At 56.2% G+C, this 21,993-nt stretch overlaps 1 protein-coding gene across 3 annotated transcripts in view; it reads left to right on the forward strand.

Moving 5' to 3' along the window:
* Positions 1-10,689: 10,689 nt before the first annotated feature.
* Positions 10,690-21,993, forward strand: part of RASSF5 (Ras association domain family member 5) — a 28,814-nt gene continuing 17,510 nt past the window's right edge. Inside the window, exons 1-2 of one of the 3 annotated variants that reach the window (XM_056361863.1) lie at positions 10,690-10,889; positions 14,917-15,035. In XM_056361863.1, the coding sequence (XP_056217838.1) occupies positions 10,739-10,889; positions 14,917-15,035 (270 nt within the window). In that variant the 5' untranslated portion in view covers positions 10,690-10,738. Of the gene's footprint in view, positions 10,890-13,833; positions 14,501-14,916; positions 15,036-19,888; positions 20,343-21,993 lie in introns of those variants that run through there. The other 2 variants (XM_056361860.1, XM_056361861.1) reach the window with 2 other exon arrangements.

Raw genomic sequence — 21,993 nt, forward strand, 5'->3', positions numbered from 1 at the left:
CAGAGAAATGGGATTGGCGGGAAAACACGTTACCTCCACCTCTTTGCCCCCCCGGGAAGTGCACAGAGAGCTGCAGAAGGACCCCCATGCTCCACATCGGGGCTGCACCAGCCCTTTTGTTAGGTGTAGTTATTATGCTCTGATTTTCCTACTGGTTTTTGACCTTGGGTTTTATGAGGAGCCGTAATCCTCCGGTTATCGGCTGAGTCAGCTGCTTGCCAGCAGCAGCGTGTGGAGCAGCGATATGGGGAGCCGGGGGTCTTGGGATCCGTGAGCATTAGATAGTTATCATGGAGCTCTTTGTGGGAAGAGTCAGGCATGCTGCTCCTCTGTCCACCTTTTCCTGCCTGTCCCCAGCGTGATTTATGGGTTGTCATCCCAACGCTGACCCCACATCCCAGGCTGCAGCCGAAGCCAGGCAGGGCGATAACTCCCAGCCAGCCAGGCTCAGACATGGTTAGTTACACCTGGGAGGCTCCTGGCAGACCGATGGGCAGAATTGCCTTGGCTCTTCCCACCCCTACCAGTGCAAAGACACATAAATCCCTGCCCTGGGCTCCCTGGTGAGCCCCTGCCCCCCAAACACTCCCCTAGGGAAGGGGACTGTGCTACTGACACTCACGGGGGACGCGCAGGTCCCTCCCGGCCCCGTGGTCTGTGGCGTGGGAGGCATGGGCAGTTGGGTTGGGAAATGCTTGGATTCATTCTTGTCCCTTGCATACGGCCCTTCCCTCTGTGCTTGCCTGGTTACTGCCAGTGTGCAAACGGGCTGCTGGGATTAAAGGAGGTTGGAGCAGGGACTGGGAGCCAGGGCTTCGGGAACACCGGCACCAGCAAAGTCCAAGGGTGAGAGACTTGCTGCACCTCCCAGGGACTGACGCTGCATCTGGAAGGAGATGCTGAGCCATCCCTGGGCAAGCGAACGTGTCTGACTCAACGGCAGTAGGGATGCTCAGAGTGCCTGCCTGGACCTGTCCCTCTGCAGAAAATGAATCACCCAGCTCTGCCCTTCACCTTTCCTCCAGTTCCTTCTCCAGCCTCTTTTCTGGAGGTGACACATGTTATTAGCTGCACTAAAAGCCTCCTGCCACGGCTATTCTGGTTGCCCGCAGCCCCTAGGTGCTGGGACTCCCAGTCTGATGGCACCCAGAGGCAGAGCTGCAGCAAGGGCTGGGCAAGGGGCTGCCTGCCGTGGATGCTCCTGGGATCGACGTGGCAGCAAAGATCTCTAATCTCTGCTGGGGGACACAGGGGGACATAAGGCAAAATGGTGCATTCCTGGGAAATGGTGCATTCCTGGAGCTGAACATCGTGCTGCAGCACTGCCTCGAGTCTCAGCGAGGGAGCAAAACGAGCAAGGAGCGGCGGCTCCAGGGCTGTGCCAAGCTTCGCTTTCTTGTAAGAACAGGCCAAGCACACCCAGGAGCTCCCCTCGCCCAGGAAACCTTCCCGAGTGGAATCTGGCACCAGATGTTCCCATTCACGTTAATTGTAAAAACCAAAAACCAACATCCTGACTGTCAGACCCAACTACTTACTGTAGAAGAGGTGGAACTAAGCCATCACTTAAAAGCTTTTCTCCCACAAATTATTTTCTAGGATTCTCTTAGTTTTATAATGAACATTATTTTTAATCCAGTTCAAATTCACTGACATCCCCTGTAGGGACAGGGCAGGGAGCCCAGGCAGGGTGTCCTGCCGCACTTCCTCGGGTTCAGTGGAGCTGCGCTGATTCGTACCGGCTGAGCGTTTGACCTGGAACATGTTTGGCTTCAACAAAAAAGGATTTATTTCTTGGCGAAAAGAAAAAAGAGGTTTTGCTAATAGCCCTTGTCATGCTTAAACTGCCATAACACAGCAGCTGCAAAGGGGACTCCCGGAATCCAAATGAAACGGGAATTTTCCTGCCAATGTTAATTAGGTTTTTCTCCTCAAATGTTTTAACCCTTGGACTAAAAGATCGTCCTGTGCTGTCAGAGCTGATTGCCTGCAGAGACAGCTGAGGAGGATAATGACTCTGCCCATCTCTTGTGCAGGTAGAAGCCGAAGCTTCCTGTGCTGACAGAAAATACTACATTTATTTGCACCAGGAGCTGAGCTCTGCAGCTTCCCCGGCCGGCTCTGGCACCGCTGCCAGCAGGAAGGGGCCAAGGCGTGTGACCCGTGGGCAGAGGGTCCTCCGGCACTGGGGAGGGCTTTCTCTGGGGATGCCAGCCTCTGCTGGAGCATCTCCCGGGAAGATGCCTGCAACCTGCAGTCAGGCTGTGCGTGTCCCTCGCTGCGGCCGCCTGGCTCCCAGGTGCCGGGGACTTCCTCGGGGGCGAGAGGAACCGAAGGCCCCTGCAAGCGGCAGGGGATTCCCTCCTGCCTCCCTCCTGGGTCTGAAACCGTGCCCTGGGACGGCACTGGAAAAACAAATGTCCAGAATGGTTTGAGCAGGTCCTCAGCCAGGTGCCAGGTAGGTTTTTGCCTTCAGAAATAGCATTTGCTTTCTTGCAGGTGATTCCTTACACAATTAAGAATCTGGGGAGATCACAGACTAAAATACTGAGGTTTGGGGAAACAATTTACCCAGGAATAAATCTGCTGCTGTTCTCAGGCAGAAGCAGAGGACGCATGAAAGTGAATCAGGATTCTGAATAGGGAAGAAAAAGACCTTCCAAAAATTAATCTTGCTACTTAGTGCAGTACAAAACTAGAATTTTCCAAGCTGCATTATTCTTCCTTTGGTTTGAAGCTCTTGTTAGTGACTGCTTATGGCACTAGTCTTTTGTAACTCAGAGCCAGTGTTTTTAATCCATCCTTCAAATTAGAATCCTTGAAAAGGATTTAGGTATCCTTGGCTTATCCTGTCCTCAGGAATTCATGAGAGACATCAAATTCAGATTCCTGTGAGCCCAGAAACCAGGATTCACACAGCCCAGCACTGCCCCCACCGCAGCCGCCTCTTTGCCCAGTTGCTGTCAGGCAAACCGAGGAAATCCAGGGGCAATTCCCGTCTGAGTTACGTATTTCAAACCGGCACAACCGAGCCCAGCAGGGAAGGGATGCTCTGGGTCAGATGGCTAACCCACGAGGCCAGTCACGCTCTGCACAACTCGGGGTGACCGTGTCATCCTCTCTGTGTGCTGGGCTCCATCGGCACCAGGGGGAAAGGGGCAGCAGCTCCAGCCTCTTCCAGCCGCGGGGGAAGGTGTTAGGGTGGCAGGGGACCTTCGCATCCCTCGTGTTCTGAGGACGAGGGGGCCGCTTAGCAGTCACGCTGGCAGAGCAGCAGTGACCACCACACCACACCCGGGCCAGCCACCCCTGTTCGTGCCCCCCCCAAAGCCCCCTTCGCCCAGGGGAGAGGTTTGCAAGTGAGCTAGCCAGGCACGGCTGTCCTTGGAGCTGCAGCGCTGGAGCCGCTTCAGAAATTTGGCTGTAATATTTTCCTTTTCGCATTTTCCCACAACCACAGGAGCCTCCTTTGGGAGAGGTAATGGCTTCAGCTCCCGGCCCCGGAGCGTGGCTCCCGAGCCCTGCTGTCACCGCAGTGGGGAAAGGCCATTCCTTCCAGGCTGGCAGCCTGGGCCACGCACACGCCTTGTGCCAGGAGAGGGTCTGCACCAGCCGTGTGTAATCTAGTGCCCCACGCGTGACCTGCCCGCTCCCGTGGGGGACAAAGCCCGGGCTGGGATGTGGCTCCTGCAGCAGATGTGGAGAAAGCCCCTGAACATCCCACCGCGGGGGATGTACGCGCTCCCCCGGACACCCCCGGCGGGGGGGGGAGGGTGTTTCGGGGGGTGGGTGGGGGGATTCCCACGGGGGAGGGTGCTGCGGGGGGGCGGGGAATCCCGCGGGGAGAGGAGTTTCCACGAGGAAGAACCGCACCGTGTGTGTGTGCGTGTGTGTGCGCTAGGGGCAATGGGTCCCGCGGGGAGTGGGCCCGAGGGTCCGTCCTCTGGGGGGGGGGGGGCAGTCTCCACAGACGGTGCACGGCAGGTCCCGGTGTCCCCCCCCCCGCCGTGTCTCCTCCCCCCAGGCCGGTGCAAGGCGCCTGCGCTGCCCCATCCCGCCCGGCGCTCCCAGCCCATGGCGTGGCCGCCCGTGGGGCCGTGCCCCCGCCCGCCGCCCGCCGCCGCCGAGCCGATGGCCCCCGGGAGCCCCGGCGGGGCGCGGGCTGCGCGGCGGCGCCTGCGGAGGCGGGGGGGGGCCCCCGCGGCTGCTGCCCGACGTGCGGAGCATCTTCGCGGCGCCGCGGGAGCCGGCGGGGCGCGGGCACCGCTTCGCCCTGCGCCCCCCCGCGCCGCGGCTGGTGCGACCTGTGCGGGGAGGCGGTGCGGGAGCGAGCCCTGCGCTGCGACCGTGAGTGCTGCCTGCGCCCTGCCTGCGCCCTGCCTGCGCCCCGCGCCCCTGACCTCATCTCTGCCCGGGCGCTTCATCCCACGCTGCAGCCCTGCCCGGCGCTGCCCGCACCCCGCTCTGCCCGCACCCCGCTCTGGCCGCAGCGGCACCCCCGCTGTCCCCGCACCCCGCTGTCCCCGCACCCCGCTGTCCCCGCACCCCGCTCTGCCCGCAGCCCCGCTCTCTCCGCACCCCGCTCTCTCCGCACCCCTGCTCCCGCAGCTACACCCTCTCCCCCCCCCCTTCTCCCCCCGCTGCGGCTGCGGGGGGCTCCGCACCGGGCTGCGGATCGCTGCCCCCCCCCCGCGCTACCGCGCTCTACAGGGGCTGGGCGGGCGAGGGGACCTGGCCGGGGTCTCCCCGCAAAGGGGCCGTGGGCACGGGGTAGGGCGGGGGGCAGGGCGCGGGGGGCTGCCCGGTGGGGTTGGGAAGTGAGGCTTTTCCGGGAAAGCGGAGGTTATCGGCGGGTGCGCAGGGTTGGGAAAGGGCTGGCATCAGCGCTCGGCAGCAGGTCCCGGTGAGCTGGGTTTGTGTCTCTAAAGCTTTACGGTGAGGTGTAAATTCCTCTAGAAAGAGTAAACTGATCGCACGCCTTGCTGGGCTTGGTTTGCCTTGCTTACTCCCTGGGTAAGAGCACTCACACCAGCGCGATTCCCCAGGACGCATATCCCCCAAGTCAGACATGCTGCGTTCATCCCTTCGTTCTGTGGGAGAGATTAATTAATTAATGTTCCTATCGCGTGGGAGGGGACCCGGGGGGGCAAACGAGGTGATGGAGCCACGGCCGTGCAGCAGCACACGCTCCCTGTCCCATAGCCCTGGGCGCTGTGCTCGGGCCACCAGGCGTTTGCGTGGGCCTTGGGAAGACATGACATGACCCCTGTCAGTGGGGGTCAGTGACACCCGTGGTGGTGCGGGGGGGGGGGGCGGGGAGGTCTGAGCAAACGTGTGTCATGGGTAGCGCGGTGGCGTGTGCTGTGCTGGCTGCTGGCAGTGGAACTGCGCCTTCCCAGCTCGGCCTCGGCACGTCCCGCTGCGGGCTGGGTGGGAGCTGCCGTTTGGGATGCAGCTGCAGCGCTGGGGCTTGGGCAGCTCCAAGATTTGCTGGCTGGGGTCAGCTGAGCCTCCTGATTTTCGGCAGAAGCTGCTAAAGCCAACGCCGTTTAGCTCAGGCTTAAAAGATCACCCGTAGCCAGCTGAGGGTGCCCTTGGTGTCGGTGTGGAGGGCAGGTAGCTGGTACTGGTGGTTACTGGGGCAAGGGAAGGAGCTGCATCCCGCCCCGGGTGCTGGGCTGGGTGCCCAGCTGGCGGCTCAGGAGGAGGCTTCGTTGCTCATTTGCTGGTTTGTTTGTTTGGGGGGGTGTGTGTGTGTGTGTCATGCCAGGCACATGCTATAACACCAGCCTCACCAGGGCAATTAGTCCCTCACTCAGCCTGTTGTGCTTCTTACGCTTGGCTTTCCTTAGATTATGAATCAATTAAATGTTTCTAGCCGCGATTTGCATGGCGCGGCGTGAGCAGGGCGCTTACACGTGCCTGCCGGTGCCGTTTGGAAATGAAGGGCGATTGGGAGAGACAGTCGTGCCATATGGCCCTGCTGCGTCGCATTAAGGTTTTAGCACTGACTGCTGTTAATTAAACGTAACCCAGCCGTCAGCACGCGGCCGGCACAACGTGACACAGGAATATGCCGGTGAACTCGCTGTCTGGAGCGCTGTTTGAAGGAGGGTGATGGAAAGACGTTTGGCTGGTGTGTACCTTTGCTTTCTGCCTGCCACCCCCGATTAACTCCCTGGAAGCCCGGTAAGGGCCAGTGTTTTCCCTGGGGCTGGCAGTGGTGCTGTGCCTGGCACGCTGGAGCAAATGCGGGATGGAACGGGGTTAAAAAAATAGCGTGGGTTTATTTGAAGCAAACCAGATTTTGTTGGGGCTCTTGTCTGTCACCAGCCATCCTGCAAAGCTGTCACAGGGCTCATGTGCGAGGTGAGGTACTGGGCTGCGGCTTTCGAAATCCTGATCTAAAGTAAAAAGTGACGGAATCTTGTGGTGTTGCAAATAACTATAAATAGTTGTTTTGGGGGACTTTTCCTCTGGCAGGATTTTTTTTCGATAGTTATATTGAAACAAATCTCAAAGAACACTATTTCCCTTTTCATTTCAGAGGAGAATTATTCAGACTGTGGGAGTAGTTCTGCCTCTAAAATTCCCCAAACAGCCAGGCTGGGAGGGGAGGGAAACTTCAGTGGAGACGCTTATAACATCATCTGCATTCCCTGTCATCCCAATAGCGTATCCTTTCAAAAATGCCCAAGAGCTGCAGACGGGGCGTGCTATCCTCCCGTGGTGAATATTTCTTTTTCTTCTGATGCAGAATTGCTGCTTGTTTGCTTTTGACTTGCAGCCTGAGGATACTCAGGTTTTTGTTTGTACAGCTCTAGTCTATTTTTATTTACATCAGACCTGACCGTCTGTAGTAACATGTGAAGGTGGCATTTATTCCTCCTCCCTCCCCAAACGGTCCGTGTCCTTCCTGTCCATGCCGCGGGCACAGCATCCCACGTGTGACGGTGTCTGGCCCCGGTGAGGGGGGACACGCTGTCTGCAGCAGGCTTGGAGGGCTGGGAAGGGGCAGTGGGAGCTGGCCCCGCTGCGGAGCTGGGGCGAGGTGGGTTGGCCACGTCTTTTTTTGTGCCAACCAGAGACGCGCTGAAATCCCCTGGGCTCCATTTCCCCTTTCTCGAGCGGCGCGGAGCTGGCTTTCCAAGGCTAACGTGGGATGTGTGTGCTGCGGTTCCTCTTCCAGTCGGGGGCCTGGATGGGAGGGGTGGGGGCCGAGACCTGGCAAGTCCCAGAATCTGGAAAAGGATCCCCTTGGGTGGCTTCCCTTGGGCAGCTGATGGGTTTCGGCTGTCCTGGATCAGTCCCGTGGCTCTGGAGGTGGCGGACAGGCTCTTACCGAGGTTTTAGCTCCAGTGCCACCTGTGGGTGCTGCATCTGGGGCTGACGAAGATGATGTCTGAGACATTGGGAGCCTTTTCAGTGCCTTGATCCGGAGCGTCTGGGTCTGGCCTGTGCGTGACAGACACCAGGCATGCTGCTTCCATGGGCATCAGCGCAAAGGGATGGGGAAGTGGGAGCCCAGGAGCGACGGACCCCAGGCTGTCCTGCTGGCGTTCGATAAAAAAATACTTGATTTCAGCCCCAGAGCGAATGCAATTGCTCACGAGGAGTGGCTGTGCCATTATATGCTGTATCTTGAATATCTCCTAGCTAATGTATGTGGCTTGGTGCTGCTGGCACCTTTCAAAGCCTGAGTGAATATATAAAAAAATAAATAAATAAACCACTGTAGGAGCGTAACTGTGCCCTGCTGCCGGCAGCTTTTCCTGCTATGAGAGGGGAGAAGGGAGCTGGATGGGCAGGTTGCAGAGGTGCATCTTTGCTGTGGGTTCTTTTGGTGTTTGTTCTGGTAGGGCAGATGGTGACTAATGCAGCTTCAAAGCCCTCTGCGTGCTTTATTTCGTTTTGGAGCTGGGGCAGAGGAGAAACCAGGCTGAGCTCTGTGCTGGGGGCAGCTTCCCGGTGAGAAGGGTTTGGGTGGGTAGCGGTGGGAGCAGCACCAGACAGGGCAGCGGTGGGTCGGGCTTTGGCTGATGGCTCGATTGCTTCCCTGGCTCTCAGTATCTCCGCTGGCGCAGTCTCAGGGTTGCAGTTGCATTTATTTTTTTTTCCTGGCAGCATCACGCCGGTGACTCAGGGTCCCTCTGTGCTGCCTGGGGTGGGCTGGTCACTGATGACCGGGGATCTTATGGCTTGAGGCAGAAGAATTACGTAGGAGCCTAACCTGGGTGTGGATCAGCTGCTTTGCTCCCTTTCCGTGCCAGCTCACCCCGAGATGGGCCAGTTCTTCCTGGGGGACTTTCTTATCCTTGCTGTGCCCGTGATGCAGGTGCTGATAAGAAATTCCTGTTTCTGGCACCACAGCCATTAGTGAAACCCGCAGTAAGACCCGTCCCAGCGATGGCTCAGCAGCGTGCCCGCTCCTTCAGCTCGCTCCATCCTCTGGTGAGGTTGGGGTGCTCACCCCGGGGGTGCGCTGGCCCCGTGCCTGTGCTGGTGGGGCTCCCCCATGGCCTCTCTCTACCTGGCAGCTGGGGACACGATTTACTACCCACGTATTGCCTGGTGTAGTCCGGTGGAGTTGTTTCTTTGGCCCACGTGGGTTAAGTGGGATGCACCTATTGCAGGTGGAGTGACCGTAGGCAGGTGGTGCGGTGGTGGGAGCCACTGGCGCAGGGCTGCTGGTGGCTGGAATTGGGTGCCCACCCCGACCGATGGCCTGGGTCTTGGTGCTGATGACCATGGTGTTACCAAAACAGGGCGTTTGTGGGCTGAAGTGCTGCTTCGCAAGGAAATGATTCCAGCTCCCAGCGCTTCCCTGCCGGGAAGGCTGGCTGTGGGGCGCTGCTTCGGGGGAAACCTCGGAGCACGTCCAGCGCCTGGTGACGGTGGTGGCACATGCAGTTGTACCTGAAGCCAGGGTTTGATCCTTAAATCTTGCAACACGGACCTGGTCAGCAGAGCACTTCAGTGTCCGTTTGGGTTTATCTCCTGGGCTGAGGCCACCCGTATCTCTCAGAGCAGGTAGTTCAGTCCTCAAGTACTGCGCTGAATCATGACTTGCTGCCTGAAGGAGGAAACTGGTTAAACACACACCATTTTTATTTCGTTTGTAGAGCAAACTACAGTTCTAATATTACTGGTTTGCAAGTAGATGTTTGCTTGAGATAACAAATTCTTTAGCGAGCTCAGCCTCGCAGGGATGAGGGCTCATGCCACTGGCGCTTTCCGGGACACGGTAGTTTTTCATGTTATCTTCTTCCAACAGGTCCTCCCACACTCCCTCGTGTCTCTGGTCTTGCTAACCAAGAGCTAAATAATAATTGGTGTAAATAATAATTGCTGGCAGTTCATAGGACCAGCAGTGCTTTGCATTTCTGTAAATAATAATTGCTAGCAGTTCATAGGACCCGCGGTGCTTTGCATTTCTGTCCTATCTGGCTGGTCCAGACGGATTCCTGAGGCTTCTCCTGCTCGCCGGTGACTCGGGCAGGTTGGGCTGGCGCTTGCCAGGCGGGTGCTGCTGGGGTCAGGTGAGGACAGGGTGGGGTGCTGGGGCTCCCCGGGGCAGGGCGTTTGCTGGCCAGGGGGGCGGAGGTGTGGGGGGAGCAGTGACCTGCCCAGAGCTGTGTGGTGGGGTGCTGGGGCTCCTGGAGCGGCACAGGTCTGCAGGGTCACCTTCCATCTGCAGTCCAGCCCTTGGGAAGGATTCATGGAGAGACACACCAGCCAAGGCTCCAGCGCCTCCATGGCAGGTTAGTTTTTGGGGTGTCTCTTGTCTCCCCCTGCTTCGTCCCTGGCCCGGTGGGTTTAGCTGAGTTTTCTGCTCTCGGTGTGGGCAGAAGGGATGGGTATCGCTGAAGAGATGCTGTCTGGGTGTGGGGACAGCCAGGGCTGAATAAGAAAGCGCTCCGTGTTAACTCATTGCTTACGCTGCTTGGTGTGATTTTTAGGATTAGTTCAATTACACCTTTGTTACTCCCTGTAGAAATGCAAGAACGTGTTGCGCAGGGTGCTGGAAAGCCAGTCTGTAAGAGGAGCTGAGCAGAGAGGGGACAGTCACGATGTAGAGGGTACAAAGTGGCAGATTTCGAGCATGCTGTCAAACTGATGTTTACGTCCCACTCCATCATTTGACACCTGGTGTGGTTGTAACTGATAGATGCTGTGAAAGGACGGTAGTGTCAATCTAAAACCCTAGCAAACCATGTGCAGTTTTTAAAGCGATGTTATAAATATGGTTAATCTCAGTGTATTCCTTTAATTGCACCTTTGATTAAATGTTGGGGGCTTTTTTTCCCCTCCCCCTTAAGCTTCAGCAGGCTGCAGGGGAAAAGCAGCAAAGTGGAGAGAGGATATTGGAAAGAGGCCTCCCAGCATACGTCTGGGTCCTGCGCTTTCTCTCTCTAATCTCTTCCGTTGGGTTGTTTTATCTTATCAAGCAAAAAGCCCCAGAAATAGAAAGTTTTCCATGGCTAACAGGACAAGCCCAGAGATGCACAAGCTCTGAGCTGCGTGTTGCCTCATTGCTCAAAAATGAAATAAATAAATCCCTCAAACGGCAGCGGATTGTCAATGGACAATGTCCATGTTTTATCTCCGTGGGAGGAAAGGCCTCTCGTGGCAGCAGGCGTAGCTTGCGCCGATGCACGTTGCATCTCAGCGGCGTTCGGCATCGAGGAGCTGCCCGCCCGGCTCCGCGTGCCCGGGGAGCGATCGATCTCCCGCAAGGATGGCAGACGGGAAGGCGGGGGCAGCCGCCTGCTTTGGGCTCGTGACAAAGAGAATTCGCAAAATATTCAGGCATTTTCCCAAGTCCAAGGCTTGGTCCGAGGGACTGCGGTTGCTGAGGAGGTCGAGCAGGGAGGTCTTGCTGGTCAGAGGTAGGTGGTGGTGTAAATCAGTGTGTTTGGGCGTATTTGCTGGCGGGCTGCTGCTAGATGTGAAGGGATCGATCCCTGCGGTGCTGCCCTGTCAGTGCTGCAGAGCATGGCTGGTGATGCACGGCCACCTGGGATCCTGCCCAGCAGGTAACGGGGCTGGCACGGGGCTGGCACGGGGCTGGCACGGGGCTGGCATGCACTCTGGCCACCGTGCTGGTGGCACTGGGTGGTTTCAGCATCTGCTCTGGCTCCTGCTGCCCGGCTCTTGCAGGCGTGCTGTGCTGCAGTGCAATGTGGGGCATCGGTGCAGCGTGGGGCATCGGTGGTGCTGCGTTTGCCACTCGAAAGGAAAATTTGACTTTTAGTAAATAATGGCTTGAGAGCATCTGCCTGGCCGCGGGGTTTGCCCTCCGGATCCTGCAGTGATGCAGGGACCTCTCAGAGGGGTGGCTGTCACTGGAGGGGTCTTGTCTGCTCTGAACAAGCAAAGACCACCCTGGGGTTTTACCTGTGAAAAACAGAACCCAAACCACCTGATTTACACCTAAACCTGCTGAGGCCTCCAGTGATGAAGCCGCAGGCTTGGGGCAGGAACGAGGCCGGATCGTTGCTGGGGGGTGTCAGGAAGCACTTCACGGGAAAGCCAAGACCCTCCCCTGCATTCGCTCTGGGAATGCTGGAGCTGGTGGCGATGCCGCAGGTCCTGCCCTGACCCTTTGTGCCCGGAGGAGACACCGGCTCTCGTGATGTCGTGGGGCTGCATCCCACAGCCGTGCCTGAGGTCACCCCGAGTGACATGGGGCGGCTGCTCGGAGCGAGGGCAGAGGCACCGAGCCCTCCACCTGAGGTGGTACAGCCTGGTGAACCCAGCCTGGCACGGCTCAGCGAACCCAGCCTGGCACAGCCTGCGTTTGAAGGCGGGTGGGACAGGCTGAAGGATCCCGGAGCTGGAACGCGCATGGAAGAAGTCACTGTTCTCCAACAGGGTCCGTTTCCAGCGCTCAAACACCTGCGGAGCCTCACGGCCGCTTTCAAAGCTCAGGATGGTTTATTTTTCTCTCTTTGGTGGCTCTGAGCCTTCCCGAGGCAGCTGGGTCATGCTTCAACGATTTTCCTTAACTTTGGTGATACTGGGAGCAAATTTATTTGCACCCTCATCCTCCCTGCCCCCCCCCTCCCCCCTTTTTTTTTGTTTTTTCAAATGAATGGCAGGATCCTTAATGACCAGGAACCAGAGCTTCCAGGTAACTCCTGCAATTTCATTTTAACATCACACAAGGGGTTTTTGTAGCTCGCTTTGAAGCACGCCTGCTCAGCGGTCCCGTGTGTGCCAGGGCTGGCAGCCCTGGGGTGATGCGGGTGTTCTCACCTGGACAATCCCCCAGCACCGCTGCAGGAACTACAAACTTCGGCCAGAAAAGAGTTGAAGAGACACTTTAGACCTTCTCCATCCTAATTTGGGGGGCAATCCTACATGATCTCCCATGTGGTGTTGCTTTGGGGTTGCAGGAGGTTTTCCTTTAGGTGGAAGCCTGGCTGGGGTCAGGTTCTTGGAGCCTCTGTCGTGGCTGGGGCTGGGATCTGGTGACTGCCACAGCCCTGTGCCTCCTCCTGCTGTGTCCTGAGCCTACAGACCTGGGGCTTACACATGGGTTGGATGGAAAGACGCCCCATAGCATCTGTGTGGTATTCGGGAGGTGGGAGTGGGAGGATGGGGTGGGCAGGATGACTGCAGTCCTATATTTAGGCACCTAGATGGGCATCTGTATTGAATGGTTTTGCTCTATCCAGCTTTATCCCCCTGAGAAACTTTATCTGTAAAACCAGGGAAATTCCTTTCAGCCACCAAAGTTTTTCACAGTATCATGATCTGACTTTTTTTTTTTTTTTTTTTTTTTTTAAAAAAAAAGAAACTACATTTCCAAGTGTTACTTTGTTTGACTTGAATGGAAATTATCTTAAAGCGTGAGTGGAGGCATCCTGCTCCTCTTAGCAAACTTGTCACGTGACTGCTTCCTAAAGCTGTGCTGGGTTTCTAAAATTAGTGTTCCCTGCCGGATACGGAGTGATTAGGTCTGTTAATAGGTGATGGTGACTAAGGAGGTGTCATACTTAAATCCTGTAAAGAAGTGCTTGGCCACGATGGGCCTGATCCAGAGAGGTGTGCTTAGGAATTGTAATTTCTGTGGTCTGTATTACGTATTTCAGCCCTCTCGCTGCGTGCCTCCTTCGCCTAAGATGCTTGAGCCTTCCCGCCCCAGCAGGCTGAGGTCCAGGGTCTGGAAACCATGGACCAAGTAGACAGAAGGGACTTTCTGCTGGTGCCAGATGCTCAAGGTGAACCTGCAACTAGAGCAATCTCAAATTGGCAGCTCCAGCAAAGGCTTGGCGAATGTCCCCTATTAAAAGGCTGTTCCAGTTGCTCAAAAGGTCACGCATGAAATTACCATGTAACTGTGCAGCTTATCTCTAATTAAAAAAAAAAAAAAAAAAAAAGCAAGTCTCCCTGCTTTCCCCCAGGCTTACTTGAGACAACTGCTTTGGAATAGGAGTATGATAGACAGCTCCTGCCAGATGAATGTAAAATGATAAATTATTTCCCTGTTTCCCCTGGAGATTGATGTTTTCCCCCCTCAGGCACCAGCTCCCAGCAGTGGCTCAGCTCCACTCGTTCATTCTCAGGCATTCCCGCCTGTGAGTGCTCGGCAGAGCTGAGCAGAGATCACTGTTTCCAGAGCAAACATGGGATATTCCTTTGCTTTCCTGCAAGCCCCAGATATTCAAACCCAATGACCCAAATGCTAAAGAAAAAAAAGAAAAGAAAAAAGAAAGGTATTTAAAATACAAGCTTGCTGGCTTGAAGCGGGGTGGCAGGGCTGGTGCAGGGCTGGGCACTCGGTCCTGCCTCCTGTGGAGTAAGCTTTCTTGCTTTGGTTTTAGGATTTTTTTTTTTTTTTTTTTTTTTGAGGTCGGTGACCGCTCTGGAATTTTGGGTAGTGTAAAAAGTAAATTTAATGCTGTTTGTACAACAGTTAAAAATTAAAAAGGATCAGAAGGGCTGTTAAAGTAGAAGGATGTTGGTAGTTGCAGTCAGGCAAGTATAGAAAAGTCAGGGCTTGGAAAAAAAGGGCTGGGGGAGCGATAGCCACCGATACGTGCTAACTGTTGTGTCTGGTAGATGGAGCTGGCTGTGCCGAATGCTGCCGCTCTGGGACCCTGTGCCTGAACAGGTTAAACCTGGGCTTCGCAGAGGTGTCTGTGCAATTCCTACCTTAAACTAGTTAATGTCTCACAGGACAGGTCAGCATCCAAAGAAAACAGGCTACATCAACGCCTTACTGCTCCTGGGCAGTGTGCGCTGGCGATGGGAGCTCACAGCCTTTGCCAGGGCCCAGGACATCTCCGTACCCTCTCCAGGGGTGGCTTTTTGGCAGCCTGATGGTAGATCCATGCCTCAGTCACTGTAACTGGCCCTTGAATTGTTCATGTTTAGTGAACTTAAATAGTTTGACTTCTGTCCAATACAAAGATATTTTTTCCCTCCTGATGCTAGAAGATGAAGCATCCTTTCTGGGTGAAGTGGCCGAGCTTTCGCTGCAGGCGCTGTGCAGGTGATGTCTCCAGGGAGCACAGCTGAGGAGCCGGGTACCACATGGTTTGGTGGGACTTGAGCATATTTTTTACTTTGTACGTCAGCATGCCAGCAGATCGGGGGAAAGGCAGCAGGATGCAAGGCAGGAACGCTGCCCATGCTGCAGCATTGCAGCAAGAAACACAGGTTTCCCTGGGGAGAGGGTGTGGGAGCAATTTTTGCTCTGGATGAGGCATCCTGGTATCTCTCCCCACCTGCAGGAGCGTGCCCGAGTGAGGACATGTGCCTGGCTGACAGCTCCGGCTGTGCCAGTGCCCATGAGCATCCATCTGCCCTCTGGCAGGAGCCTGGTCCCTTCCTGGGGTTCCCCCGCTGCTCCTCGACAGCAGGCTGCGGCTCTTGGGTGCCTCACTGTCTCCTTTCTCTCCTGTGCAGACTGCAGATACACGTGCCACCAGGAATGCCGCAGCCTCATCCAGCTGGATTGCCGTCGGCCGGGCCAGTGCCAGAGCCAGCTCTCGCCCGAGAGCACCCTGCTGCCGCCCTGCAGCCAGGTACGCTGGGGAGGGGGCTCCGCGGGGGCCGGCAGCCTCGTGGTGACCAATGGCATCTCCTTCAGAGACCCGATTTCTTGCTCCTGGCGGGTTTTCCAGCAGGGAGGTCTTGTCGGGGAGGTCAGCCCATCGGTCCGGCCGAGCCGGGCAGCGCTCACTGATGAGTCGCGTATATACTGTGTGCATCCTGCCCACCTGGATCCTGCGTGGGTGCAAGCTGGCACGCTGGAGGTTGTACGTGGGGGCGTCCCCCTCACCGTAAAGGTGTGTGTGGAGCTGTGTCATGTTTAAAACGCTGCTGTCAGCCTGGCCAGGCTGCCTGGAACAGAGCAGGGGAGGAGCGGCGTCCCCCAGGGGTGTCGGGCCCCACGCTGCAGCCCGGCCATGCCCAGGTGCCTGCAAGGGAGGGTCGATACCGGCATTAAATTGTGTCCCAGCAAAGTGCTCGAAGAGGAGCAGCAAGAGGGTGCATTTCACCTGCATCTTGGCAGTGTGAGCATGGATTTTGTAAGGAGCTTCAGGTTGATAGCCTTGTTTTAAGAGTTTCACTCGTCTGGGGGATTGAGACTCTTCAGTCTGTTATTAGGGATGTGCACTAATCCCCAGGGCTACTCCAGGAAGGTTTAGTTGTTTGCTTAACCCCCACCCGAGGGTCCCATGGTACCGGTGATGCCCGGCTTGGGTGTCTGCTGGGACAAGCTGCAGCACGTGCAGTGGGGCACAGCAGGACTGCACGATGCCACACGGGTTGAGATGTGAGATGCTTAATGCTGGAAGCTTAAAACACAGCTTAGAAACCTGGCTGCGCTGGATTTGACTTGCACAGAGCCTTTTCGATCTCTATATGCTTTTAAAAAATCTGTATTTTCTCCATTATAACCATGCCTTTATATTCCTTGTATTGGAAGACCTTGCTGCGTTTGTGCAACACTGGAAATGGAGTGGTGCGGTTTTTCAAAGAATAAATGTTTTTCAAAGGTGACACGGGGTTTCCGTTGGGTGTGTGAGCAGCCAGTGGTGGGTTTGGTTGTTGGCTGTGCTGCCCTGCAGGAAAGGGTCAGGGGGAGCCTGAAGTTAGGTGGGATTTATCTTGGAAGTTACGCGTTGCAAAGGGACTCCGAATGGCTTCTCCACTGAGCCCTGAGGTTGTTTGAAGAGCCAGACTTGTGTGTGTTTACATCTCCTTCGGATGCTGTTGGGCTTCCCCCAGCAGCACGAGAAAAGCTTGGATTTTAGAAAAATTAGAAAGGCTTTTTTCTTCTTCAGGGTGATAACACCAGCCGGGGGTTATTGATGGTGCTAATAATAAACACGGAGCCTGCGCTTCGTGGCAATTCATCACCCTGACACGTCTCTGGTGTGATCCCGGGAAGGGGGGAGGCATTTTGTGCCAACGAAACAAAAGTCTTTCCAATTACAGCAGCAAACAGAAATCCATAAACCCATCCTGAGGTGCCGGCCAGGAATCCCTGCTCCGAACCCTCCGCACGGCAAAGCGTGGGCAGAGGTCTCATTACCTGTGCTGGGAAAGGCTGTGAGGCTGGGGGGGGGGCAGGGGGTACGTGGGCTCGTTTGAGGGTGAAGAGGGTGAATTGCTGCAATAAAGCTCTGTTTTCATTGGTGGATAATGGGTAATCAAGGAAAAATCATCTTCAGGTTTGCTTGCTTGGAGCCCATGAAGCTGAGCACGCAGCCACACTCCCGGTGTGCTTTTGTGGGCCAGGCGAGTTCTGCTGCTTGGAAGGAGGAGGGTGGAGGGGAAACGGTGTCAGTGTTGCAGAAAGGAGAGTAATAGGGTGCCTGAATACACTGCGGGGGGGATTGCACACTGAAAACACAAGAAACTTAAATTAGGATTTAGATTAGATATTAAGAAGAAATTCTTTACTGTGAGGGTGGCGAGGCACTGGCACAGGGTGCCCAGAGCAGCTGTGGGTGCCCCATCCCTGGAAGGGTTCAGGACCAGGTTGGACGGGGCTTGGAGCAACCTGGGCTGGTGGCAGGTGTCCCTGCCTGTGGCAGGGGGTGGGAACCAGATGGTCTGTCAGGTCCCTTCCAACCCAAACCGTTCGGTGATTCTAATAGCTAGCATAGTTGAAAGTCATTTAATAGTAGTATCAAATGTAAGCAAACTAGGAGCATCAGGAACAGCTGCTTTAATATCACCTGGTTAAGCCCTGTTGCCATGTAATACCAGGCATTAATAATTTGGGTTTTGATCCAACAAAGTATTTAAGAGTGCGTTACATTTGGGTCCCAGATTAGCCTCCCTGCGTGAAATGAAGCCTCCGCGAAAGCCGGCAGGAGTCCCTGCTGGTCTTGGCAGCACCAGGAGCTTGGTCCCTGCTTTTGGCAGAGCTGGTATGCGCTTCCCACCTCCGAACTGGTGCCGGTCACTGGTGAGCGGGTCCTCTGAGGGTTGTCGTGCAGCTCACCGTTCACCGGAGCTGCTGCTGAACCAATGGGTCAACATTGCTTGGGGTTTTTTTCCGTGGTTGTTTTTTTTTGTGGAGCACATCTCCCTGGCAGGTGAACCGCCATGGAAAAGCGAGGGGTCCTGGAAGAAGCACATGGAGCAATGCAGCGGGGGTGCATCCAGCTTCGCATGGGGCCCTGCAAAACTGGCTGCACCCTGTTTCCATGGGAAACACTCGGGGCTGAAGCTTCCGTGAGGATGCCCATGCCGTTCATCGGCCCAACGCTCACTGTGTCGTGTGTGCTTGACTTCAAGCCTCTTTCTCTTCTAAATATAGCTCTGTGAAGCCGAGGAGGTTTGTGCCACTGCAGAAGTACGCATGCTGCTAAGAGGATAGCTTATTTATTTGCATTGTTACAAGTTGCTGCCGTTGGGATTCTTGCCTTCCTCTTTGAGATGCAGGTGTTGTGTCCTCTTGCTAGTCTTTGCATTGGTGTCCCGGTTTGTATTCCCGGGGTGCTGCAGGCTGTGGGGTACAGAGCTATCAAAAGCTGGTAGCAATTCAAGTCCTTCAGCTAGCAGATACAGATGGGAGGGTATGAAACACCGTCTGCAAGCCATCAAGAGGGGAAGAGGTTTTCGTGCGTGGATGGTAGCTTGTACGAAGATCTTGGGGCCCTTTTGGACCAGTCAAAGGAGCCCTGTGAGCTGGAGGAGCGAGCGATCGCTCCCGTTTGCAGGAGGGGTTTGCCACTGGTCCTGCTGCAGGTAGCCAAGCGGGGGAGCGGGGTGCGGAGCTCTCCGTGCTCGCCAGCCTGACGTGCAAACTGCACCTAGCGATGGGGAGAGTCGTGCCCTGAAAAGGGCACAAAGGAATTAACATAAGAGCAGCTATCCGGGCACAGGGTGCCTCCTCTCTTCTCAGCTGGTGGATGCTGAGGGAGAGAGCAGGAACGCCAGGGCGAGGATGGCGTGGTGCTGCCGTGGCCTCCCTGTGAGCAGTGCTGTGGGCGCTCCTTGGGGTTGTGTCTGAACTGTCACTTGTAGTTGCTGTCAGTGAGCTCCTTCTGAGGAGTCTGACTTTGCACATCCACCGCCAGCACACCTAGTGATAAGTTCTGCAAATCTGATCGTGCGTGGCCTGGAAAAGCACTCCTCCTTACTGCACTCTTCCTGTGAACATCTCCCACGATTTTGTAGCTCTCAGTCGTGTCTATGTTCTTTCTAGTCCTTCCTTTCCAGATCCAGGCTGGCCCCAGGCATGGAAACCTCCCTGGATCTTGCCTACCCTGCCCTTCGTGGTACCTCTTGCAATTCTTTATTCTTTCTTGGATGGGCTGGCCGGGTCTTGCATGAAGTATTTCAAGTGTGGGCGTCGGATGGATTTATTCAGCGACATGATACTCTCGGACCTTGTTCCCTCTTCCTTTTCTGAAGCATGATAGAGAGTTGTTAGCCTGTAGGCTAATACTGTTGCCTAAGCAGAGTCCTTTTTAACACGGTGTGCCAGGCTTTTCTTTAGTCCCCCCAGCCTGCCTGTGCACACACGTCGGTTTCCAGGTGGGTAGGGAGAGCCTGTGCCGGGATGTGCTGCAACCCCATGGATGCGCAGCCCCTCCTGGGAGCCCCCACCGAGGGAGGAGGATAGCCTGGGGGGAGTGGAGCCCTTCCCCTGCCCGGCTCCAGAAATACCTGTCATCTTCACCGAGGAGGAAGGTCACAGCTGCTTCAAAAGCTGCTGGGCAGAACACAGGGTGTTAGTGGGATGGTGGGGGCCCTGCAGGGGCCAGGGGAGAGTGGGATGGAGGAAGCAGCTCTGGGGATGGGTCTGTGCCGGCCTGGGTTTCCACAGGGCTGCAAGGGGAGAGGGGAGCTGGGATGGTGCTGTTGCTCTGAGGCTCTTTCCAAGGCCAACACAGCATTTTAATCAGTCTGGAGCGAGCGCTTCTTGCAAACGGGACTGAGGAGCTGAATGGCTTTTTCCTGGGCTGCAATCGAAGCTGCCTCAGCCGGGTGCCAGCACTGCTGCGATCACTCCCACTGCTCTAAAATTAGCTGCAGAGCAGAGAGGCACCCACTGCCTCCTGCAGCGTGATGACCAGGGGCTCCCAGCACCCCTGAGGAGGGTCTGAGGCCACATCCTTGCCAGCCTCCCCCCTTCCCCACCACCAGCGTGGTCAGGCTCGGTCCGGGGTTTGCTTCCCTGGGACAGCAGATGCAACGCCGCTCTCCAGGTTGTGCTGCCAGGGAAGGAGCAAGAGGCCAGCCTGCCCTGGCGATGGATTTTGGGTAGCGGAGGAGGTGTGGGGGTACCCGGGGACAAGCCCAGCGCCTGGGCCCTGGTGTGCCGCAGGGTGAGAAATTTTGCAAGAGGAAGTGGCAGGGCTGCGCGCCGTGGGGCGAGCGCAGGAAGGGGAGGCGATGCTGCGCGGGCGCCCGTGGGACCAGACCGCGGGCGGTGAGCGAAGCTGGGTGCCAAGAGTGGGAGCAAACTCGCCGCTCGGCCCCTTCCATGCTGCCCCAGCGCTGCTGCGCAGGAAGGCGGGTGGAGGAGGAGAGGGAAGGGTTAGCCGGCACGGCTGCCTGTTAAAGAGAAATAGCTCCGCTGGCTCTGGAGGATGAGCAGAAGGAGCTATTGCAGATAAGCGCCGGCGAGCTGAGGATGTGAGAGCGGGCTCGCTGCTGGTGCGGGAGCCGGAGCAGGGACCGCTGATGGTCGCCGGCCCCCCGAGCCCCCCGGCGAGCCCCGTGCACGCTCAGCCTCTCACCTTTGCTGGGCTTCGATGACCATGAGCAGCGGGTACTGCAGCTTGGATGAAGACCTCGAGGATTGCTTTTTCACAGCAAAAACCTCTTTCTTCCGGAGCACGCCGAACAAGGTTCCTGCCAAGGTAACAGCTTAAAAACTAGTGAGAAGGGCTGTGCTGGGTGGGAGGCGGCGGGGGGGTTGCTGGTGAAGGGAGATGTCAGTGTTCCTGCACGTTTGGCTGCAGGTGCTGCCAAAATGAGCTTGCAGCTGGAGTCAGGGCAGAGCCGCTGGCGGGGAGGAAGGCTCTGTCCGCCTCTTCCAGGGTCCCCACTCCATGCAGGGGGTCTGTGCGGCTGCAGATTTTTCTCAGCCATGTCTCAACCTTTAGCATGCCGGCTTGGCCCCTTCCCCGAGGAACCACGGCGGAGGAGCCAACTCCAAGTGTGTTTTTTCAGCTTTGGGGGGGGGCAGGCAGCAGCCCTGCTAGCTGTCATCCATGGGTCGGGCTGCTGGCCAGGGACCTGTGGTTTGGCCTTGCAAAATAGGCACCACTGGTGAAAACTGGACCTGGGAGATGGGAAAGTTACAGGACTAAATTAATCTGCAAATTTATTAACACAGTGATGAATCTGGTCCTTTTCTGGGTGCTTGGGTGCATATGTACCTGCCTTAGAGGAGGAGGGAGTGCTTGGCTGGCCAGTGTTGCACCCCAGGATGAGATTTCTGTATCAGTAACATTGACAAAGCTGCTTCATCTTTTTAAAGTGTTTTATTTTTAAAAAAAAATCCAAAAAGCAACAAACATCCCTGCTATAAACTTTGGGGCCCCAACCAGAACTGAGCATAAAAGGAGAAGGCGCCGCTGCGGAAGCGGGGGTTTCGCTCAGGAACCAGAGCCCTGTGGCACCCAGAGATGAGATCTGGCCCGGGGAGCAGCTTTTTTACTTAGAAATTCCCCTGTAAACCATCAGCACCGAGGCGCTTCTGCTCAGGCTCTGCTGTATTTGCACGCCCCAGGCTGCTGAGCTGCAATCCTCAGCAGGTGCTTTGGGGTTCAGCTTGCTGCAGCGCGGGGTGCTGGGGGCTCTCCCGGCGACCTGGGCTGTTCCCCTTGGCGGGGGGAGTTACTTTGGGGGAGAGTTCCAATCAACTGGCGATATTATTTTAATTTCTTGGAAGAAATGCTCCCTTGGGTTTAACATGGGATATTCCCTTTTAGCCAGCAGCTCCCTCTTGCTATGATTAACCGACACGTACTGCTGGTTTTTAAATGTCGTTTGATGATTCAGTTGTGTAGGAGATGTGAAAGATCGCAGCGTTAGTGCAATAGGCGCTGTGCTCCATGGCGTTTTAATGCTGTTCTTTTTGAGCCAGGGCACTGCAGATCCTCAGCTACCTTCCAAAATCAGCCTGATCACGCTCGTGCTCGGGAGCTCTCCTGTGCAGAGGGGTCAGGGGCTGCTGCAGCCCCTTTTTGGCTGGCTCCTCACCTGGATGTGGCCAGCATGGGTGGCAGACCTCCTGGCCGCTAGAGAAGATGGAGCCTTTTGGGGGTTTGGTGTCATGGGGAGGAAATGGTTCCTGTGTGTGAAGGAAAAAAAAAAAACAAAAAACCCAAACCCCACACATTTGCTCTTTAAGCAGATGATGTTGTGTAAAGGATCTGTGTGCGGAGGTGGGTCCTTCTTGGATTTCTCCGGCTAGAGGTGGAAACCATCCTCAGGCCTCGAGGGGAGAACGTTTTGGGAGGTTTGTGGCATGCTGCTGGTGGTGCAGGTCCTGCAGGAGCATGG

The sequence above is a fragment of the Falco biarmicus genome, chromosome 16, assembly GCF_023638135.1.
Source record: "Falco biarmicus isolate bFalBia1 chromosome 16, bFalBia1.pri, whole genome shotgun sequence".
Classification (NCBI taxonomy): Eukaryota; Metazoa; Chordata; class Aves; order Falconiformes; family Falconidae; genus Falco; species Falco biarmicus.